The sequence below is a fragment of the Phlebotomus papatasi genome, chromosome 2, assembly GCF_024763615.1.
Source record: "Phlebotomus papatasi isolate M1 chromosome 2, Ppap_2.1, whole genome shotgun sequence".
In the NCBI taxonomy this organism is placed as follows: Eukaryota; Metazoa; Arthropoda; class Insecta; order Diptera; family Psychodidae; genus Phlebotomus; species Phlebotomus papatasi.
This window is the reverse complement of record NC_077223.1, coordinates 3,647,886-3,667,266: the sequence shown is the minus strand read 5'-3', so window position 1 is coordinate 3,667,266 and position 19,381 is coordinate 3,647,886. Positions and strand designations below refer to the sequence as shown.

General features: G+C 37.7%; 8 protein-coding genes and 1 long non-coding RNA gene across 11 annotated transcripts; 5 read left to right on the top strand and 4 right to left on the bottom strand.

Moving 5' to 3' along the window:
* Nucleotides 1-2,957: 2,957 nt before the first annotated feature.
* On the bottom strand, nt 2,958-3,977 carry LOC129802202 (surfeit locus protein 6 homolog). The gene is made up of 2 exons (XM_055847841.1): nt 3,775-3,977; nt 2,958-3,715 (listed from the first exon to the last, which is right to left on the bottom strand). Exons 1-2 carry the CDS (start codon nt 3,890-3,892, stop codon nt 2,997-2,999), a joined length of 837 nt encoding a protein of 278 aa, XP_055703816.1. The 5' UTR covers nt 3,893-3,977; the 3' UTR covers nt 2,958-2,996.
* A 16-nt stretch (nt 3,978-3,993) lies between these two features.
* On the top strand, nt 3,994-4,463 carry LOC129802208 (uncharacterized). Its single transcript, XM_055847851.1, has one exon. The coding sequence runs from the start codon at nt 4,079-4,081 to the stop codon at nt 4,385-4,387; it is 309 nt and encodes a 102-aa protein (XP_055703826.1). The 5' UTR covers nt 3,994-4,078; the 3' UTR covers nt 4,388-4,463.
* A 35-nt stretch (nt 4,464-4,498) lies between these two features.
* On the top strand, nt 4,499-5,576 carry LOC129802204 (neuferricin). The gene is made up of 2 exons (XM_055847844.1): nt 4,499-4,802; nt 4,869-5,576. The coding sequence occupies exons 1-2, from the start codon at nt 4,499-4,501 to the stop codon at nt 5,384-5,386; spliced, it is 822 nt and encodes a 273-aa protein (XP_055703819.1). The 3' UTR covers nt 5,387-5,576.
* LOC129802207 (CDGSH iron-sulfur domain-containing protein 3, mitochondrial) lies at nt 5,540-6,093 on the top strand. Its single transcript, XM_055847849.1, has 3 exons — nt 5,540-5,600; nt 5,680-5,815; nt 5,876-6,093. The coding sequence occupies exons 1-3, from the start codon at nt 5,562-5,564 to the stop codon at nt 6,091-6,093; spliced, it is 393 nt and encodes a 130-aa protein (XP_055703824.1). The 5' UTR covers nt 5,540-5,561.
* Nucleotides 6,083-7,706, bottom strand: LOC129802189 (uncharacterized). Its single transcript, XM_055847824.1, has 2 exons — nt 7,528-7,706; nt 6,083-7,464 (listed from the first exon to the last, which is right to left on the bottom strand). The coding sequence occupies exons 1-2, from the start codon at nt 7,602-7,604 to the stop codon at nt 6,165-6,167; spliced, it is 1,377 nt and encodes a 458-aa protein (XP_055703799.1). The 5' UTR covers nt 7,605-7,706; the 3' UTR covers nt 6,083-6,164.
* A 204-nt stretch (nt 7,707-7,910) lies between these two features.
* On the top strand, nt 7,911-13,534 carry LOC129802193 (peroxisomal membrane protein PEX13). 2 transcript variants are annotated; one of them, XM_055847828.1, is made up of 5 exons: nt 7,911-8,104; nt 8,235-8,633; nt 8,692-8,922; nt 9,035-9,261; nt 13,171-13,534. In XM_055847828.1, the coding sequence occupies exons 2-5, from the start codon at nt 8,281-8,283 to the stop codon at nt 13,422-13,424; spliced, it is 1,065 nt and encodes a 354-aa protein (XP_055703803.1). In that variant the 5' UTR covers nt 7,911-8,104; nt 8,235-8,280; the 3' UTR covers nt 13,425-13,534. The 2 variants fall into 2 exon arrangements, with proteins under 2 accessions (XP_055703803.1, XP_055703804.1); XM_055847829.1 differs by having other exon boundaries at nt 8,216-8,633.
* LOC129802210 (uncharacterized) lies at nt 12,964-13,660 on the bottom strand. The gene is made up of 2 exons (XR_008751778.1): nt 13,595-13,660; nt 12,964-13,453 (listed from the first exon to the last, which is right to left on the bottom strand). It is a non-coding gene; the product is annotated as an uncharacterized LOC129802210 (long non-coding RNA).
* On the top strand, nt 13,646-18,534 carry LOC129802196 (luciferin sulfotransferase). Of its 2 annotated transcripts, none has more exons than XM_055847830.1 (2): nt 13,646-13,871; nt 17,538-18,534. In XM_055847830.1, the coding sequence occupies exons 1-2, from the start codon at nt 13,775-13,777 to the stop codon at nt 18,491-18,493; spliced, it is 1,053 nt and encodes a 350-aa protein (XP_055703805.1). In that variant the 5' UTR covers nt 13,646-13,774; the 3' UTR covers nt 18,494-18,534. The 2 variants fall into 2 exon arrangements, with proteins under 2 accessions (XP_055703805.1, XP_055703806.1); XM_055847831.1 differs by lacking the exon at nt 13,646-13,871 and adding an exon at nt 15,733-15,752.
* LOC129805015 (uncharacterized) lies at nt 18,528-19,316 on the bottom strand. The gene has a single exon (XM_055852818.1). The coding sequence runs from the start codon at nt 19,314-19,316 to the stop codon at nt 18,528-18,530; it is 789 nt and encodes a 262-aa protein (XP_055708793.1).
* Between the last annotated feature and the right edge of the window lie 65 nt (nt 19,317-19,381).

Genomic DNA, 19,381 nt, shown 5'->3' with positions numbered 1-19,381 from the left:
TTGAACAAATTCAAAAAATCCATCCGGATTACGAAGCGGACATCTGTCATATTGTCTCCCTATCATCCGGATTACAAAGCGAGCACTGTATTTACCTTTTTGGTAATTTCCGACGGTTAATTCAATAGGTGTGAAACCCGGTGTGCATCGGGTTGAGAAGCAAAGAAAATTTCAAATTCTTCCCAAAGCTTTCTACTCGAACTCCAAGCCTTTCTCAGTGGCTTGGAAGAGGAAAATCATTTTTTATTCATCAAATATCATTTTACAATAATTTAATTTACTTAAATTTTTATTCTTTTCTTGCTTTGTCAAAGAGTCTTTTGGTTCACATGGTATGGGATTTGGGGCACTGCACTTAATTTTCTACTTATTTTAAGAATTTTTAGCAATTTTTCTCTTTGTGCATCTTTCTTGAGATTTCTTTGTGAGACTACTGGTTACAAAGTTCAATATTCAAAAACCGTTTTCTCTGGCAGTCCCCGGCTGACACCAGCTACTGAGTTTCTCAGCATGCCGAGAAACTGAGCACATGATCAGCAACACTATAAGCTATAAATATTGCTGTTCTCAGCTAAATTGCATAGTGCTGATAATGGAGCTTAAATTCAGCACCTTTCTCAACACATATTCCAGCACACGACACTAGCGATCATAACGGCTTTCACAAAAAAATACAAATCGGCCGGCGTTCCAAACGAGTCAAATATCAAAAAAAGTGCAGAAATTGTGTCATGTGCGCAGAAACAGTGTTTTTATCCAGGAAAAACAGGCAATATATAGGTAAGATCACTTCATATTACATACATATCATTTGGAGGATCGCGAAAATAGAACTTATCCTGGTCATGGAAGAACAATTTCTTTATTCAAGAAAAGTCCTCCATTCCAGTAAAATTTAACACTCTTTTCAATAGAATTTTCCATCCGGGAGTAAAAATCTGTAAAAAAAAAATTGTAGCTGAGAAATTAGTTGAAGATTGATTGTTAGGAATCTCCTGGCCGGCGTAAGACGTTTTTAACATTACCAGAAATATTCTCAAAAAAAAACACATTTTCATTAAATTGTTTGACTTTTACACTAGAATTTTCCATCCGGGAGTGAAAATTTGTGGAAATGCACAACCTTATAGCAGAGGGATGAATCGAATGTTAGGAATTTTCTGGCAAGCGGAAGAGATTTTTTGTCATTCTAGAAAAGTCCGGAAGCGAGTATATTTAATAAGCATTTTTCGTATTTCAATTCTCAGAACGATGTCTAAATTAAGCGAAACTTATCATAATACAGCTGAATTCAAAAATTTCCGTTTCTACACGCATTTATTTGAGAAATCGAGGAACAAATAAAATTCCTTTTTCTAAACAATGAGACAACATCATACTCGCAGGAAGTACTTACAGCATCTTTCCACCAATGGCTAAATGACCGATGAACAATCTTTCATGTCCAAGTGGCCGATGACTTGGACATGAAATACAAGTTTGAGCTTTGAGCGTACTTCAAGGACCCAAGTATTCAGGCTTCATGTATTAGAATTTCTACAAAGTATTGAAAGATATCTATCAAAAATAAAATCTTTTATCATTCATAAAATAAAGAAAAAATTTTAAAGAAATAAAATATTCTAAATTAATTTTTTTTTACATTCTCTCTCTCGACGTCGCTCGATGTGAGAAGAAATTCGAGTCTCACCAGGGTCGCTAAATTTTACCACTTTAGGGGAGTACGTGGCTACTTGGTTGAAGAGAATTTATCCCAGTCCCTCGCATTTGGTTGGGAATCAGAAGCATTTAAAGCATTTAAAAGAAAGCATTTATTAGTATTGAAAGAGAATGAGTCTTCTACACATTTAAAGCATTTATTAAAGTTAAAAGAAATTGAATAAAAAGAGTAAATATTAAATTGCTAAGGAAAAAATTCTAACATATAATAATATTGATGAGTGTGATAAGAACATGAATTCATGGGAAGATAAATTTTAAGAGAGAACTTGTTTTTGAAATGGAATACTGGGGCTAAGAACAACGATAAGAAACACTCCAAATTGATGACTTCAGCTGCATCCTTTTTTGGAGACTGTGCAGAGAGAGAACTATGACAGGACATGGTGATGACTCAAAGTAACTAAGAAGAATTACTGATTTGTTATTGAATTGCAGTCTACTAATATACTTGATTTTTGTATGCATATGGCAATTTGCCGCTGCATTAATAAATAATAATAATAATAATAAATGTGTTTTTAATTCTAAAAATGCCTATAATTTGCTAAAAGAATGGGTTAATTTGCACAAAATAATGCAAAATTCACAAAATGTAAGTGTAAAAGTCTTTGTTGGAAAATTGATTTATGTTACTAGCAACATTAAAAGCAATTAATTTGATTTAATTGTTAAATTTAATTAATTAGGCTTTTAAGTTTTAATAGATTTAACGGTAATTTATTAATCCGTACAAGTCTTTTTTTATGGCCTCTACACCCTAGTAGAAATTTCTTTAAAAAATGCCTTTTTAAAGAAAATTTCCTCTATCCTTGTAGGCAGAAACGTTAGAATTGTTTAAAAAAGGCTTTTTTAAAGAAATTTCTACTAGTGTGTAGACACCATTAACGCATGAAAACAAACAATGCAATTGGAAAAATCTTTGGGAAATTTACAAATTCTTGAGTAAGGAAAATTCGCATTTTCTTTCCTCCCTACACATTTTTCATGAAAATACAGTATATTTTTCTCTTTATAAACGAAATTCCAAAATTTTTTTCTTTAAAAAAAAATAAGTTACAAAAATCATTAAATTGAGTTTATGTTCGAGTTCGAACTCTTCGTACTTGATTGCGTGCGAGGTGCGTGCGACACCTTTGAAAATGCATACCAATGTCATGGATTGCATGCGCAACCGGGTTAGTGCTGCCATTTCCATCAAATATGGCAACCCTATTTTGGGACAGAATTCAAAACGGTTTTCCTTGGAAAAAATAGAATTTATTTATTGGAAAATGCTAAACATTCACGATTTTTCCTCTCTTGGCCAGTCTTTTCACCTTCTTCTTCAGCTTATCCTGCGACTTCTTCTTCTTGTTCTCCTCAACTTGCTTGGCACGTGCCTCAATCTTCTCCTGGACCTTCTTCTTCCTCTCCTGCCACTGTCTGCTGGATTTCTTCTTCTGAGCATCTCTCCGATCAATGGATTTCTTCAGGACAAACTTATTGTCCTTCACCTTGCGTCCCTCATTCTTATCAAATGCCTTCTTCCATGCCAAATCACTCTTGACTGTCAGAGCTTTGTCCGTCTCTCCTGCCTCCATCATTTGCCTGATTTTCGTTTTTGTCTCATTCAGCTTCTCCAGAGCCTTTTCTGGATTCCTAATGCCACCCTTTGTCTTCTTGGCCGATGAGAAATCAATCTTATTGAAGATTATCTTCTCTCCTTGGTTGAATTTTGGCCCTTCTGTACCCTTTTCTTCCTTCACTTCCGTCTTCACTTCCTGCTTCACTGTGATCTTTTCAGGGACAGCGGAGGGTATCTTACTTTTCTTATTTTTCTGCTTCTTCTCTTTCTTCAGAGCTTTGTCCTTTTTCTGTTTGGGATTTTTCGTTTTGCGATTCTTCGTAAATTCTGTGCTTGAAGATGTGGCTTCTGCTGCGGCTTTCAATTCAGCTGGACTCTTCTTCAGCATCAATTTGAACTTTTTGAGCTTTTTAGGATCTCCCGGAGTGTCTAAAATGAGGAAAAGATGGGATTAGGAGGAGGAACAGGCTGGGAAAACGGTGTCTTACCAAGAACGTCTTCTTCTGTATTATCCGGATCTGGCACATCGCAGAGGAGAAGCAAATTGCTCACGAAGGTATTCTCAGACACCAGCAACTCCTTGAGCTTTTTCCTATTCAAAACCATGCTATTTTCACTATTTTATGCACTATTTTTTCTAAAAATTCCTCTGAGAAAATTTGCACTTGGCTTTTTGAGGTTATGTTGCTGTCACATGGACTTTTGGGTGGGATTTTGGGTCATATTCGAGCCATTTGTTTGTAAATAATTCTGCACACGTGGGGAAAGGGTGGAAAAACAGAGGAAATAACCATGCCACAGGGGAAAATCAAGGTGAAAACGAAAGTTCCGGATGTGGTGAAGCAGAAACTGAAGAAGAAGAAAGGTGTCGCCTTCACCAGACGCGCCAATGCACCCATTCAGCCGAAGAAGGCAAAACTGCAGGAGACTCAGAAGATTAAGCAAATGCTGAGCAAAGCTGTCAATAAATCCGTCGAGGAGGACATCAGAGCCCGTGCCCAGGAGGGTGAGATCAATTTCAGCAAGGCCCAGAATGCTGTGGCAAAGCACAACAGGAATAACAAGGGAAAACCTGCAGAAATGAAGACTGAAGGCCAATGACCTTGAAGAATCGCTGACAGTTTGGAATTTGTTTTGGTTTTGTGATTGGAAATAAAGAAAGATTTTCAGGGTGGAATATCTGGGTTTCTGGGCACAAATTCAATTGGGAAAATGCTTGGGGTGCTAAAGAAGATCTCCTTGGGGCAGTGTGTGATGGTATTTGTGGCTGTTTTGGCCATTTGGAGGCCTATTTGGCTCAAGGATTTCTGCAAGGAATACATTGTTCCCCATTTCTTTGCTAAATCCGTGGCTAAGACCGCTCCGGGAGAGATGCTGTTCACTGTGGAGGAGCTCAGCAAGTACACTGGAGCCAATGGGAGTAAGGGATTGTATATAGCTATCATGGGAACGGTGTATGATGTGGAAAAGGGGCGAAAGCACTATGGTCCGGGTGGGACTTACCATTTCTTTGCTGGTTTGTTGCCTTTCCTGACCTTTATTTTTCCAGTCTCTCGATCTTATCCTATCCTTCTTGCACCAGGTCGCGATGCCACGACGTCTTTCATCACTGGGGAATTTGAACAAGTCACTGAGGACCTAGATGATGTCCTCAAACTTGCTCCCCGTGATTTACTGTCTGTGATCCAGTGGAAGGAATTCTACGATAAAGAGTACAAGCAAGTAGGCAAACTTATTGGGAGATTCTATGACAGTGGAGGAGGGAGAACCAAGTACTTTGGCTATGTTGAGGCAAAAATCCACGAAGCCCGGGAAGAAATTAAATCCAGTGAGAAAATCAAAGAACAGTTCCCAGCCTGCAACACAGAATGGAGTGCAGACAAGGGAACAACATTCTGGTGCACCAACAGGAGTGGTGGCAAGGAGAGAGATTGGGTGGGTGTCCCCCGGAAATACTTCGAAGTTGGCCGATCAGACTACCGCTGTGCCTGCGTTCATCCCGATCGCCTTGATTCCCCCAATCTCCAAGAGTTCCCTGGCTGTGATCCCACATCCGACAGGTGCATTTACAAATTCGACGAAGCCACAGGATCAAACTAGGCACTAAAAGTATTAAAACTTCTCAGGGAGACTCCCGGAAAATATTCTTAGAAAAAAGTAAGGTTATGTCAAGTTTCTTTTGGGGAAGATTCGACTGTCGCTGCGATTCTGGAAAAGGTGCAGTTATTCACTCTTTCACAACTTACTGACCACTGTAAAATATTTCTCCAATAAAATGCTACTCAAACTAGCTCGTGGAAACATAAATCTCCTGGTAAATTCCCCTGAAAACTGCGTTTCAACTGCAAAATCATTTTGAGGTTATGTAACTCAATCGGGGAATTCTTTTGCAGTCTCGAAGATTTTTCTGTGATAAACCGAAAGTGGAGCTCCCCAAAAACGTCCTGGAGCCTTATCAGTCGGCACAGAATCAGCCTGAGAATGGATTGATCTACGACAAGAAGCCGTTTAAGGTGGAATTGGACAAGGGTGAGATGAATGTTTTTTATGATTTTCAGGAGATTGATGAGTTTTTGGGGCGTTTTGCAGATAAACTCTATTCCTGGTGCCTCTGTGGTAGATCCAGGGGTCAACCATTTTGCGATGGTACCCATAAGAATGTCTACTTGAAGATTAAGTTGCGTCCGGTGAGGTTCCAAGTGGAGAAGTCCGGAACGTACTGGCTGTGCAACTGCAAACAGACTAAAATGCGCCCCTTTTGCGATGGTACCCACAAACAGCCTCACATCCAGGAGATTATCAGATAGAATCAGCGTTTATTGAGGATTTGTAGGAATTTTTAGGTCAAATAAAGAGTTATCAAACAAAAAAGTGTCTTTCAAACTCCGCACAATTCTGCAGGCGGAGGGACTGTGGGGATTTTTCCGAGCTCGAAGGAGTCTGCACGGAAGGCTTCCAAGTCCTGCGGTGTGAGTTCTTCCATCTTACTGTACAAATGGGCAGGTTTGGTGGATTGGGGTGGATTTGGCTGAACGAAGAAAGTTGGATTGGATTGGGGGGCGCTCGGGGCGGAAAACTGAGAGGGAGCACTGAACACGGAGCTGACGGGGGGTTGCGGTTGAGGTTGAGGAGGAACATTGCCAAAGACACTCTGAACAGGAGGCTGTGGAGCTGCTGGGAAGGTGTTCTGAACAGGTTGCTGCACTTGCTGGATATTCATCTGCCCAAAGCCGCTTCCTGACATCTGGGCTTGTTGAGCCGGCTGCCCGAAGACACTCTGGGGCGCAGGAGCAGCAAAGGCAGGAGCTGCGAGTACTGGTTGTCCAAATTGCGGAGCACTTTGCCCAAAAGCCGGAGGATTCTGCGCAAAAGATCCCGCAGAGCCTCCACCGAAGATACTCTCCGTGCTCATGGGCTGTGTATTGCTAAAGCTACTGCCCCCAAAGATTGAACTGGTCGTGGTGTTGGTGAATGTAGCAGGAGCCCCAAAAGCCGGCTGCTGGGGCTGCATGGACTGACTGAAAATATTTCCTCCGCTGACAGCCTGAGGAGCTCCCAATTGGGGCGGCTTGAAGAAGGAATTTGTAGACTGGCTCTGTCCAAAAATTGACTGAGCTGGCTGCTGGGTCTGCCCCCCAAAGACACTACTCTGCCCGCCAAAAATGCTCTTCTGCGGCGCCGGAGCAGCCCCAAAACTCGATCCTGCGCTTCCACCTCCAAAAACCGATCCTCCCCCGAACGTTCCCCCACTCGGAGCACCAAAAATCGCCGACGAATCTGTGGTGTTGCTGGAAATCCTATCAAATATCGACCTACCTCCTCCACCGTCTCCACTGGACATCCCAAATCCACCTCCAAAAGCTCCTCCTGCCTTCAACTGTCTACTTCTTCTCCCATTTAATCCGTAAATGTCCACCAGGTAGTTCTTGACTGCGGCATCAGGCATTGCCAATTTCGACATCTTCTCGAAGGCCGCTGTTGTGACCCTCTTGAATTCCTCCTGGAACTGTGGCAGGCGATTTTCCACCTTGGCCAGGACAAAATTCCACCTAACCTCCTCAAATGACTGATCCTCGAGGAAATCCGGCAATGGAGACTCATCTTTGAAGGGACTGAAGCAACTCAGAGGCCACTGCTTGCCCTGAATTGCTGCCTTCATCTCAGCCTGGACCATTTGTCTGGAATAAAAAGCGATTCCTTTGGACACTTTTCTAAGGGCGAAATACTACTGTTTTACTTACTGAACATCGACATGGCTGTTGTGGCATTTGTTGCCGTAGGTGCACTTCCCACTCACAAAGTATGCACACAGTGGCATGATCCCAATCCTTAGGATTTAACGATTTTCCTGGAGGTTCCCCTTTTTGTTATTTTGGTGGCTTTTCAAGTACGAAAAGTGAGGTTATGACAGTTGTCATTTTTGCGGAAACAAAAATTAAAGCTTTCTTGCAAAACTAAAGAGAAATCCTCGATCCTGAAAACTGAATTACAAAGAATAAACCTCCTTTTACCAAATAATCACAAGCTTTATTTAAATTACTCTATATTTAATTTATTTTTCAATAAAAAACCATAACGCAATCCGTTGAATTTCAAAATTTCAATCTGCCCCAAAAAAAAGTTCCCCAAAAACAAAATGTCAGATTATTAGTGAAAAATTTTGTCTTTCACCTTCCTTTTCTCTGTTTTCTCTTGAATTTTCACCCTTTTCCGCTGGTAGAAATTATTGTTTCCTACCAAAAAAGTCTGTGAAATGTGTTAGAGAGTGTTGTGCAATAGAAAAGTGCTGCAGAAGAGGCACCAATTCAGAGAAATAAGGTAGGATCTTCCAGGTTTCATGGACTATGCCCAGACTTTTTTTTTTGCTTTGATCCTCTGTGGCCCTGATAAGAAGCCTAATCACTAAGTCATTGGGTTTATCTGAAGCAGAGACTGTTTGCGATTGCAGATTGATCTAGTGTGTGGGAAAAAGTGGGACAATTGAGGCAGAAAAAATGGATTCAGAGAGTCACACTTTAGAGCCACCGACAAATTTTCAAAATATCATGTCCCCGGAAAGTCCAATAAATGGTCGAATAAATACACATATGGGGCGGATCCCCACGAGTATGCCACCACCCCTGCCACCACGACTTCAGCCACCCAGTCAGGGTTTTGGGTCGTCCTTTGCACCGCCCTTTGGAGGCTATCAGAGCATGTACGGAGGGTACGGAAGTGGGGCAGGATTTGGGGCGTACGGCGGGGGTTATGGGGGCTTCGGGGGCTATAGCAGCTATGGGGGATATGGTGCTGGGCAATATGGACGGTACGGGGGCTACCGTGGATACAACATTGATGCGGAAAATCGGTAAATACCACCCAAAATAGTTCCTTCCGGAAGGAATCTCTCATCCCTTGCACTTTAGGTTTATCCAAATGGCCGAGGAGACTTCAAGACCGGCTCTGCAGAGCATTGAGAATCTCGTGGCGGCATTTGGGAACATCGCATCGATGCTAGATTCAACATTCTTTGCCATCAACAGCTCCTTCAGGGCAATCCTTGGAGTCACAGCAAATGTGGGCAAATTGCGGGGGCTCTTCACCCAATTCATCTCAACCTTTACGCTTTTCAGGGGACTGACATGGTTGTGGAGGAAGTAAGCAATTTTTTTTAAACAATTTAACTTCCCAGAACATAGAAACTTCCCCAGTTTGGCGCTCATGGCGCTACTGTCACAAACAGCCTACATAACCTCAAATCCCTTCCAGAATTCTTTACACATTCGGCGTATCGAAAATTCCGCCGAATGCTGCAAGTTTTGGGGCGGCTTTTGAGGCTGCAGCGGCTCAGATGGACAATCCCCATGCGGGAGAGAAAGCTCCAGGACAGAAGACAAGCGCATGGCCTGTTCTTCTCTTCCTGGGCTTTATTCTCTCAGCTCCTTACCTCATAATGAAGTTCCTAGGAGTCGCATCGACAACATCTATTGAAGAAAGTAAGTAAAGATATCTCTTGATATTCCTGTGAAAAAACAAACCTGATTCATATATTTGATTGAGGTTATGTATCACCTAACCTCAAAAAAGCAGTGATCTGATCACGGAACATAAGAAACAAGATCACTTACGTCCTTGATGTTCTTAATTGAACCAAATTATTATAAAAATTCATCAACATTTTCAACCGCTTATCCCTATTTGGGTCGCGGGCCTATGACATCTGCTTGTCGATCATCCGCCACTTCAGAAAGATGTTCGGGTTCTATCTTTCAATCTTTCTGGACTTGCACAGCTTTCCTGGGGAACCTTTATAAAGAATTTTTAAACATTTTTCATAGTGAGTATTCCTCTAGTGCGCCTTACAATAGCTACACGGAAGATTGGGAGATTCTCCCACACAAAATATGCCTTCAATTTTTCAGGTTAGGATAAAAATAACCTTAAAATTTTAGAATTATCGTGTAGGATTTAAAGCGATTGAGGTTATGTTCAGTATAACCTAATATATTGAAGCGTATATTAAAACGCCAGCTTCATATTAACAGACATTAATTGTCTAAAATTCCCGTCCAACTCCTCGATTCTGTCAATAGCGCTGTTACTTATGGGTTTTGCTGACCTGAATAAGAATAGTGCTGTACAGAGGGGGACAGAATCAGGAACAATAACAAGAATTTAATTTAAAACAATATAATAATAATTAAGTGTTGTTCCGCAACAATATAAAACTGTTGTGGAAATCGGCCACTGTGCGGCGCGCGGAGAGTTGGGAAAATTGAGGAGTGATTTGAAGGAAAAAAGGCGGGTGATGATTGGGGAATTGGGGATCTGTCACTTGGAAAGTGGAAGGCTGTGAAAAGGCATGTGGAAAGGAGAAAATAGGAGTGAAAATTTAATTAAATATTGAAGTTCTTAATTTTGAGCACAACAATAACTAACTTCTCAACTAAATAAAACAATTAGGTCCAAAATATGAAATCAAACTGATGTATTTTCCGAAGTTAGGTTAGGTTAAGTTAGGTTACGAAACAATAGGTGAGGTTAAGAAAGAGAAACTTTCGTGAAAATAATATAACCAAGTTAAAACTTTTGAAATACAGTGCCCGCTCTCTAATCCGGATTGGCGTAATCCGGCCGAGTTATCGACGGTTACATTTAAAATTATTTTGAGGTTATGTATGCACGAGTATTCTGCAATGAAAATGAATTATCCTGTGATGTTTTTGTTTAATAAGTGAAGTATAATAGCATAGAATTCTCTAATTGTCTTTTTAATCTTTTTTAAAACTTTTTTATACTAATTCTACAAAAAAATCTTGTATTATATTTTCGAGACGTTGAACAAATTCAAAAAATCCATCCGGCCGCATTACAAAGCGGGCACTGTACTGTACTCACTTAAAAGTCTTTTCTATTTCTAAATTTAAGTACTTGGGAATTATTTATCAACGAATGATAAAACATAACCAAGAAAACATATTTCAGTGATCACAAATTTATTCAAAAGTCTCATAAGGAAAATAAAATATTTACTTGTAGCTTTCAAGTGCTAAAGTTTTCATTTAAATGATTTTTGTCCAAAGAAATTATAAAATTTTTAGTTATTTTAGGTTAGGCGATTTTTAACACAAAAAATCATTGTTTATGTTTTGCTTAGATATTCTACAGACATTTTTTTAAGGTTATTTCTTTAAAAAAATTGTTTAAACTTTTTAAAGTTTATTTCTTTAGCCTTTTAAAAACTGTCTTTTATTTCGATAAAGGTTATTTTATTACAGAAATTGTGGTTATGTTAGGTTTAAACTACAATATATCCGGTGTATTAATTGATAAAAATTTCTAAAATATTCCGGGTGTAAGGACATATAAATTAATTTCGTTTGCGTCTAAGTTCTTATAATTCTTTCTAAGATTATTAGTCGTAGGCACAAAGTTTAGTTTTGAGGTTAGAATTTTTCAAATTTCTCAGTTTGATATACTTTTGATTTATTATTTTTTCAGGACGAGCATAATTTGAAAATGTTTAAGTTTTTCTATCTTCATTTATCAAAATTAACATTTAATGTAAATCTAGGAGACTATTAAACTATTATCCCAAATATTGATTATTTTTTTAATTTAGATACAGGATTGCCTTACAACCTTTCAATGATTTTAAAATTACATTCTTTTCTTTGAAAATTTAACCAAACAACTTAACTTAGAAATTTTATCCACGTGTTATTTTTTTATTAATGGAAATTCTTTTACAAAACAGTTTAGGAGATTCTGAAGGTTATGTGTGTTAGGTTATGAAGGTTATGTGTAACATTATATTTTTTGTGATAAATTTATTACCGAAATGGGTGTCTTAATATATTTTGGTTTTGAGTGAAAGAGTGGGCAGAAAAAATAGACCTTAATGTTGTCTCTAATTTTCCACGATGTATTCGAGGTGGTTCTGAGGTTATGTTTAATGCAGTCTTATTTCTAAACAAATATATTCACTGAGAAAAAAACGTGGGTGCGATTAACTTTTTTTCCTCAGAACTTTAGCACTTTTTAAGGGTAAAATTGACATTTACGGAATGTTATTTTAACTTTTTCGGATTTCCCTCAAGTGAAGGAAACCGTTTAAATTAAAGAGTAAATCACATTTTTTTTTAATTTTATTAAAATTGAAAATTAGTTTATAACAAAAATAATTGAATGGTAATTGTTTTGGAAAACAAATGATTTACAGTAGACTCTTCGATATCCGGCTGACTGGGGGACAAAATGACATTTAGGTTTTTTGAATGATCAACGGTTTTTCTATTTTGTGCAGTGTGAATTTACTTTCTGTCTGACAAAGAAAAAGAGAATTTTCTTCATGGTATGCTTATGTTTCATTTTTTATCACAATTATGTATTAAAAACTTCGATACAATGTTAATAATACTTTAATTCACTCTGGACAAACTTCATGTTTAGTGAAAATAATTTTGAATATATCAACCGCCAGTGTTTGGCAGCTGTCACCCGGATATCGAAGTGCTGGATATCGAAGAGTCTACTGTAGTTAAAATATTTTAGGTTAGAGTCGATACAGGGTAAGTGTGCCAAAGTTCGGTTAGTTGCATGCAAGCGCCAATGTCTTAAGTTTGTAATGTAATATCTTTAATAGAAATTGTTTTTTTTTCATTCCTTCTATTTAAGGAGTGTCGCTTAGAACCTTGTAGACAGTTTATCGTCTTTTTACTTTAAAATAATTCTTAATACATTTTAAAATGAATGAAAATATAAACATAACTTTGGTGCCTTATTTCGGCCATCTTCATTCTCATAGTACCTTGCCCTTCGGAATTCTTCCAATGTCTTTTTCACGTCTTCTCGTTTGACAAAGCTAAATTTTTTGTTATTATTTTGCATTGTATAATCTCTAGGAGAGTATGTAAAAACTAAAAAATCATGGAAATTCGAGGAACAAAAGAGGTGGCCGGAATTGCAAGCTGGCCGGAATTTGGCACACTTACCCGAACCATGATTTCTGGTTTTAACATTTTTTTTTACTAAGAAAATTAGACCCAATAATTCTGCTTCTTAATGCAGCACTTTTCTCTGCTGGTTTATAAGCTTATTCATAAATTCGGGAAATAAAGTAGGGCAAGAAGAAAGAGTGGGAATTGTTGGACAGAAGTGGGAAATGCAAAAGTAGAAGATTCAAAACAATATTCGTCTCTTGAACTAAATAAAATAAATAATTTATTATTGCACCAATTTTTATAAACATCGAATATTTGAGGGAAATACTCATCATTTCCCCGTTCTTGTTTTTAATTATAATTTTTTTTTTTTGAAGTGGCGGAAAGTGGTGTCAAAGGTGGCCAAAAAGAGGTGAAATTTTCATTTTGAAAGATTGAGGAATTATTTTGGTGCATTTGCAGGCAAAAATCCTCAGAACTGGACCAACTACATTCCCACACGGGTTCTGTATGACTTTGAGGCGACCAGTCCGCAGGAATTGTCTATCCAAACTGGACAGGTGATTCGTGTGGCGCCCAAAGATGTGCAGAATCTGCATTCGTTGATGAACACGGGCTGGGCTCTGGCGTCAATTGATGGATATGTGTCTGGATTGGTGCCCATCAACTACCTCTCACGGCCCGGAGAGGTGCCCCAGCCATCAAATGGACTCTAGAAGGGGCTGCTCAAGGGGAGTGGATTATTCTTAAAGAAAAAAAAAAAACAAAAAAAATTTAACTGGGAGGGTGAGAAATTAAGTAGAGAGAGTGTTTGTAAATAAGAAAAGCTGTTTTTTTTTTTGGTGAAATATTGTTAAACAACTTTCACTTTAGGTATTGAGGGCACCTTAGTCATGAAGCAGCCTCCGGATAACAATCACAATCAATCAGTTTGTTCAGTGCAGAGTGGATTGTTGTGGCGTTGAGACGCATTACGTGTGTTCAGTGCTGAAAAAAGGGAAGAAAATTGCCCCCAAGAAAAAGGCTAGAAAAAAACAGTGTTCAAGTGCGTGAAGAATACAGTAAAATGCAGTTCAATAACAATAAAGGTGAATGTGAATTTCCGTTTGTGATTGAGAAAATTGATCCGGATCTCAACCAGCAAATGCTCAATGACTTCAAAGGTAAGATTTACTCGATTTACTCAATTAGCGGGAAGTTTGCAGAAGAATTTCTAAAGCAAATAAAGGAAATTTAAATGAGGAAAAGTGAGTTAATTACTGCGAATATTGTAAGTGAACGTCTTTGTGAGATTAATCACAATTTAAAGATCAAAAGTTGCAAGTGCTGTTGCAGAATAAGCACTTTTAGCTGATTTTCTTGATGTTGATGCAGACTAAAAAATGAGATTAATGCATGAAGATTTTATTTGAAAAACAAAATAACCTAATGAATTTTTATCTGCACAAAAAATGTTTGATTTACGTTGACAATTTAAATATTTGCAGAGATTTAATTTGGTAATGAATTTTATGTAAAAAATTGTTGATATTTTTTATTGTGAGAAAGTGAGTTTTTCTGTTCAAAGTTTCAATATCGATAAGCATTAGCATAATTAACCGTTTTTCGGTTCACAACCGATTTAGTGAATACATAGATTAAATTACTCAAAAGATCGCTCAAAATATCTTAAGCGTAATACAATTTATTTTCTGATCATAATTACTTATCGGCGCTATAAATGAGTAGAGATGTCTGACGTCTATACGAAAACGATGGCGACGACTTTACATATTTCTTCTATGTAACCGCATAAAAGAGGTTCATATTTGAGTGAATGGGGAATTTTTACATCCAAAATATAACGATTATTTATTTAAGATATAATCACGTCATCTTGTACGGTGAAATGTATCGATTATGACTAAATAAAATATAATCACTATACAATATCAATTTTATGACTACTGATCGTAGAATTGTCATTTCTTTTCTATTTTCATTTAAGACTTGTTTAAACATCTTCCTTAAATGAATAATTATATCCTCAACGATTCAATCAGATTTCCTGTGACTCGTGCACTTTTATTGCGTTTGAAGCAGAGGTGTGCAAGAAACCGTTGAAACCGAATTAACGTCAAAATAAGTTTGTTATAGTAGCGCTTTGACCATTGACGTACATGTTTCTTTTGACGTTAATTCGGTTTCAACGGTTTCTTGCACACCTCTGGTTTGAAGATTTAATGCAACGACTGTTTTGCGTTAGGGGGCACAATATTAGTGAACAAAATTTTTTTCCCGACCTGAAATTCTTAAGGGAAAGCTGGGAAATTAAAGAAAATAAAATTGAATAAATTTATTGCATTTTCCATCGTATCATTGAAAAAACTTATAGATGTCAGATTTTTACTGCGTGTATTCATAGAACATCACTAAACACAATTGTGGACAAATATTGGCACACACAAATATTTTTTGCACAATTTTTCAATTAAATTGAGTTTAGTATCGCCAATTTTCTATAATTTTCCACGCCATAATTTTCATTTTATTCCGATAAAATAAATTCAAGATATTATAACCTGAATAAATAAGAAATATAGAAGAAAACACGTTTTTACATATTTTTGTGATTATATTTACATTATGTCGTACAATATGTTTACACTACAGACTCCTTATATGAATAATATCACTTCACAATAAACAATGTCAAAACACTGAAATTTTATGCATCTAATAGACTTTTTCTGCACTCTGGGCATTCCTTCTGCAATTTAGTTTCACGACAGAATATCAGGAAGCTGTTTTTAGTGCTTGTACTTTCGCTACACTGCAATTAACACTAAACCTACCGAACATTTTTGCTCGTTTTTCGATCAAATGACAAATCGCGGTACGGTAGGATACTCAACAAATTTGTCTCGGAAAAGAGCAAAAAATTAAAATTTATACACTGAAAAATATATTAAATGCATATTTTAAGAAATTTATAAAGTTTGATAGCGACATTGTACAGTTTAAATATGTGTTAATTTGAAACCGGTCAATATGACCGGGTTTTGGTAGGTTTAGTGTTAAAGAAACAAAATGTTATTTCTCACGAATACAGTATTAATTCACTATTTTTCTATCAATTATCCTTACTTTGTCAAATTTGGTCTCTTCGATGTGTTTGCTCGACTTTACTGTACACGCCTTTACTTCAAGACTTTAATTTATAATAAATATCACTTTTTATCAGAAGTTTTCACTCAGAAATGAACCTCTGCTTAATAAACAAAATAGAATTTGAAAATCTGGGAGAGTCATACAAAAAGAAGACAAGTTGTATATAACTTGTGTCTTTTATGGAGCAAATAACTAAAATATATCAGAACATGATGTTCATACAATTTCACGACATTATGTGAACACAATGGCTTGAATATGTAAGATAAATATACTTTAGAAATTTTTGCCATAGTTTTATACATTTTCACTCAAAAATAGATTATATTATGACTTGTTTATAGATCTAAAAATGTTTAGTCGTAATTTTAAGGGAAAATAACAATATTTTAACTGGAATAGAAAATAACTGATATTTTCTATATATTTTTTAGTCAAGTTATTATACTGGCATTCAACGCACATAATTTTCAGATAATATACATCCATTGCGTTCATACATTATATTTTTAAGAAATAGCTCGATTACGTCGAAAATATGTTGGTTACATTTGACACATACATTATTTGGATATCAAATGCCCCTTGGGGAATCGGTTTATTACCGGTTCAGCAGAACCGATTGGAATCGGTTGAGTTTTATCGGAAATTCCAAGACCTTTCTAACAAGCTGACACATGATACCATTCGGATGAGAAATATGCTATCTAGAACCCTTTTAAACTTTGACTTTGAAAAAAAATTCGAATAAAGACAAAATGTCCGCCTATGTTGCAGATTTTAAAATTGAATTTAAATAATTATGATGGTCAGCTTTTATAAATTAGAGTTGCCAGATAGAAAAGAAGCGTATATATAAGCTATATTTTTTATATAGCAAATAGCTGGAGATTTGCAAAAAATATCCTAGATTCCTATACATATTTCTACTTCGTGATTATGTACAAACATTAGAAAGAAATAACTCCAGGTAGTCAGGAAAAATTATTTTCTCTATGGGTCACGGGTGACCCAATCGTCCTTAAAGGGTTAACAAATTCGACGGGATGTCGTATTTTCCGTCCGCCATTTTGAGCAAAAATTTTGCATGACTTTCCGCGAAGCAAGAAAACAATAACAAAATGTATTTTCATCTCTGTCGGACTATTTTTCTCAAGTAATTGAATAACTAATGTTACTAAAAATCTATTCTCGACAGAAATTCGGATAAAAATTGCCCAGAAATAAATCATCAAAAATCACTCATTTTGTGTATGATGTATAATACCATGGTAAGGAATGGGTTAAGTCAAATTTAACCTTTAATTCTCGAATAAACTCTCTAACAAAAGCGAATAAAAAAATTTCTTAAGAAATTACTATTTTTCTTTCGAAATTTGTTAAAGATTTAAAAGAAAATTTTTAGAAAATTCAAGTAGGGTACCTTTGAACGCTAATGCCTTCGAATAATGTGAATTTCTTTTACTTTTCCTAAGGGATTTACCGGACTTATAGTTTTTAACGTTTTTAAGGTTACCTTTTTGAATTAACCGTATTAACGTCTTGTCTTGACCAAAGTAAAAGATTAAACAACTGATATGCAAATGATATGATAATGTTCTTCTGCAACTTTCCACGGCAATTAAGACCCAGACCAGATGCCTAATTTTCATCTCATCCTGGGTCTTTTGGGCTTTCAGGAGAAAAAACTGGCTTTGTGCAGGTTGGCCAGGAGAAATGGTTCTTTCCCAGTCAGTACATGGAAATGGCGCAGCATTTCTACGATTTCCAGGCACGTCCTGATGATATCTGGGTGGTTACATTTCCTCGTTCAGGGACCACATGGACGCAGGAGCTGGTGTGGATGATAGCTAATAATCTGGACTACGAGGGAGCTCAGAGAGAGCCCCTTACCAAGCGTTTTCCTTTCTTTGAATTTGCTGCTTTCTTCCATCCAGGCTTAAAGGCTGAACTGATGGAACTCAATGGGGATTCAGCCCAGGGACAGGCTTTTGTGGAGGAGATTTCAGTGCCGGCATACAAGTTCCTGCCACACATCACCGGTAGGCGTTTTATCAAGACACACTTTCCCTTTTCTCTACTTCCACCGAGTGTCTTGGAGTCTGGAGCTAAGGTGATCTATGTGGCCAGGAATCCACGGGATGTGGCAGTTTCTTTCTACCATTTGAATCGTCTGTACAGATCTCAGGGATATATTGGGGATTTTTCCACCTATTGGGGGTATTTTGAGAGAAATCTTGCACCATGGATGCCCTACTGGAGTCACATCCGGGAAGGTTGGGAGCATAGGAATCATCCAAATGTTTTATTTATGTTCTACGAAGATATGAATCGTGATCTCTCAGCCACAATTCGACGAGTGGCTGGCTTCCTGGGGAAATCTTTCTCAGACACCGATGTTGAACGTCTCCGGAAGTACCTGAGCATTGAGGAGTTCAGGAACAATGAATCTGTCAACTGCAGTGAACTCAAGGCAATTCATCTGCTGAAGAATGGGGAACAGGGATTTGTGAGGCGTGGAAAAAGTGATGGATGGAGTGAGGAATATACGCCAGAATTGAAAGAGAGGGTTACCAAGTGGATTCTGGAGAATTCAAAAGATCTCCCATTTAAATTTCCTTGCGATCTTGTGTAAAAAAATGCATTTTTTTTGTGGAATAAATGGTTTTTTATTTAGATTTTCTCCATTCTTCTAGGCTTTTCTTGCGATTCGCCTTGAGTCTTATGTACTCCTCATACCATTTGTTGTGGTTCTCAATATCCTCCGCAGAGAGGCCAGGAACGAGATCCAGGAGATTTTCTGTGATCCTTTTCACGTTTCCTTGGTATTTTGTTTTGTTTCTCATGAAAATCATATGCTGCTCCTCTCCCCAACCTCCAGTGTGACCCCCATAGTCCTCTAGGAATTGATCAAACTTCCTGACATCCCGATAAATCTCCTCGTCGATTGGTTTGAGGTTTCCGGAACGCATCTGCGAGAGTCTGTTGGGAATTGTTGAGTGCTTCTTGCAGTCATCCCTCAGGAGATCTGCTGCTGGTGGTATTGTGGCTAGGATATCCAAATTTTCAAACTTCAATTTGCCCAGATTGAGCTTATTGGTGTTCTGAACACGCACGAGATTCTCTTCAATCTGCAGAATTCTCTCCCTGTACTCCCTCAAGTCGTACTGTTGAATATTGGCGCCCATTCCTTTGAAATCCTCAATGGCTTCGCGAACTCTGGCCACGGTGTTGTGTGCTGTGGTCCTTCCGGCGATAAAATTCACCGCCAGGCGATCTCGTAGGACGTCAATCTCAGCCAGAAGCTTTCTTTCCTCAGGAGCTTCTTCCTCGTCTGAGAAGTGAACTTCCAGGGGAGTCTGCACATTAACTAGGTAGTTTTCCTGGCATTTCAGGCGCGACAGGAGACAGATACAAGCAGTTGGGGAGAGTTTCTTCTTGCTAACTTGCTCTGCCATCCTGGAACTTGTCCAGGAAGAAAAACTTAAAGAATCTTGTTGATTCCTGTTGGCATGGATACAGA

Coding starts and splice junctions, on each gene's coding strand:
- LOC129802202 (XM_055847841.1), bottom strand. CDS start 3,892: ATGGTTTTGAATAGGAAAAAGCTCAAGGAGTTGCTGGTGTCTGAGAAT. Junction 3,716..3,774: donor TACAGAAGAAGACGTTCTTG/GTAAGACACCGT, acceptor TCCTCATTTTAG/ACACTCCGGGAGATCCTAAA.
- LOC129802196 (XM_055847830.1), top strand. CDS start 13,775: ATGCAGTTCAATAACAATAAAGGTGAATGTGAATTTCCGTTTGTGATT. Junction 13,872..17,537: donor AATGCTCAATGACTTCAAAG/GTAAGATTTACT, acceptor TTGGGCTTTCAG/GAGAAAAAACTGGCTTTGTG.
- LOC129802207 (XM_055847849.1), top strand. CDS start 5,562: ATGCTACTCAAACTAGCTCGTGGAAACATAAATCTCCTG. Junction 5,601..5,679: donor GTGGAAACATAAATCTCCTG/GTAAATTCCCCT, acceptor ATTCTTTTGCAG/TCTCGAAGATTTTTCTGTGA. Junction 5,816..5,875: donor TAAGGTGGAATTGGACAAGG/GTGAGATGAATG, acceptor GGCGTTTTGCAG/ATAAACTCTATTCCTGGTGC.
- LOC129802189 (XM_055847824.1), bottom strand. CDS start 7,604: ATGCCACTGTGTGCATACTTTGTGAGTGGGAAGTGCACCTACGGCAAC. Junction 7,465..7,527: donor AACAGCCATGTCGATGTTCA/GTAAGTAAAACA, acceptor TTTTTATTCCAG/ACAAATGGTCCAGGCTGAGA.
- LOC129802208 (XM_055847851.1), top strand. CDS start 4,079: ATGCCACAGGGGAAAATCAAGGTGAAAACGAAAGTTCCGGATGTGGTG.
- LOC129802204 (XM_055847844.1), top strand. CDS start 4,499: ATGCTTGGGGTGCTAAAGAAGATCTCCTTGGGGCAGTGTGTGATGGTA. Junction 4,803..4,868: donor GACTTACCATTTCTTTGCTG/GTTTGTTGCCTT, acceptor TTCTTGCACCAG/GTCGCGATGCCACGACGTCT.
- LOC129802193 (XM_055847828.1), top strand. CDS start 8,281: ATGGATTCAGAGAGTCACACTTTAGAGCCACCGACAAATTTTCAAAAT. Junction 8,634..8,691: donor AACATTGATGCGGAAAATCG/GTAAATACCACC, acceptor CTTGCACTTTAG/GTTTATCCAAATGGCCGAGG. Junction 9,262..13,170: donor GACAACATCTATTGAAGAAA/GTAAGTAAAGAT, acceptor GTGCATTTGCAG/GCAAAAATCCTCAGAACTGG.
- LOC129805015 (XM_055852818.1), bottom strand. CDS start 19,316: ATGGCAGAGCAAGTTAGCAAGAAGAAACTCTCCCCAACTGCTTGTATC.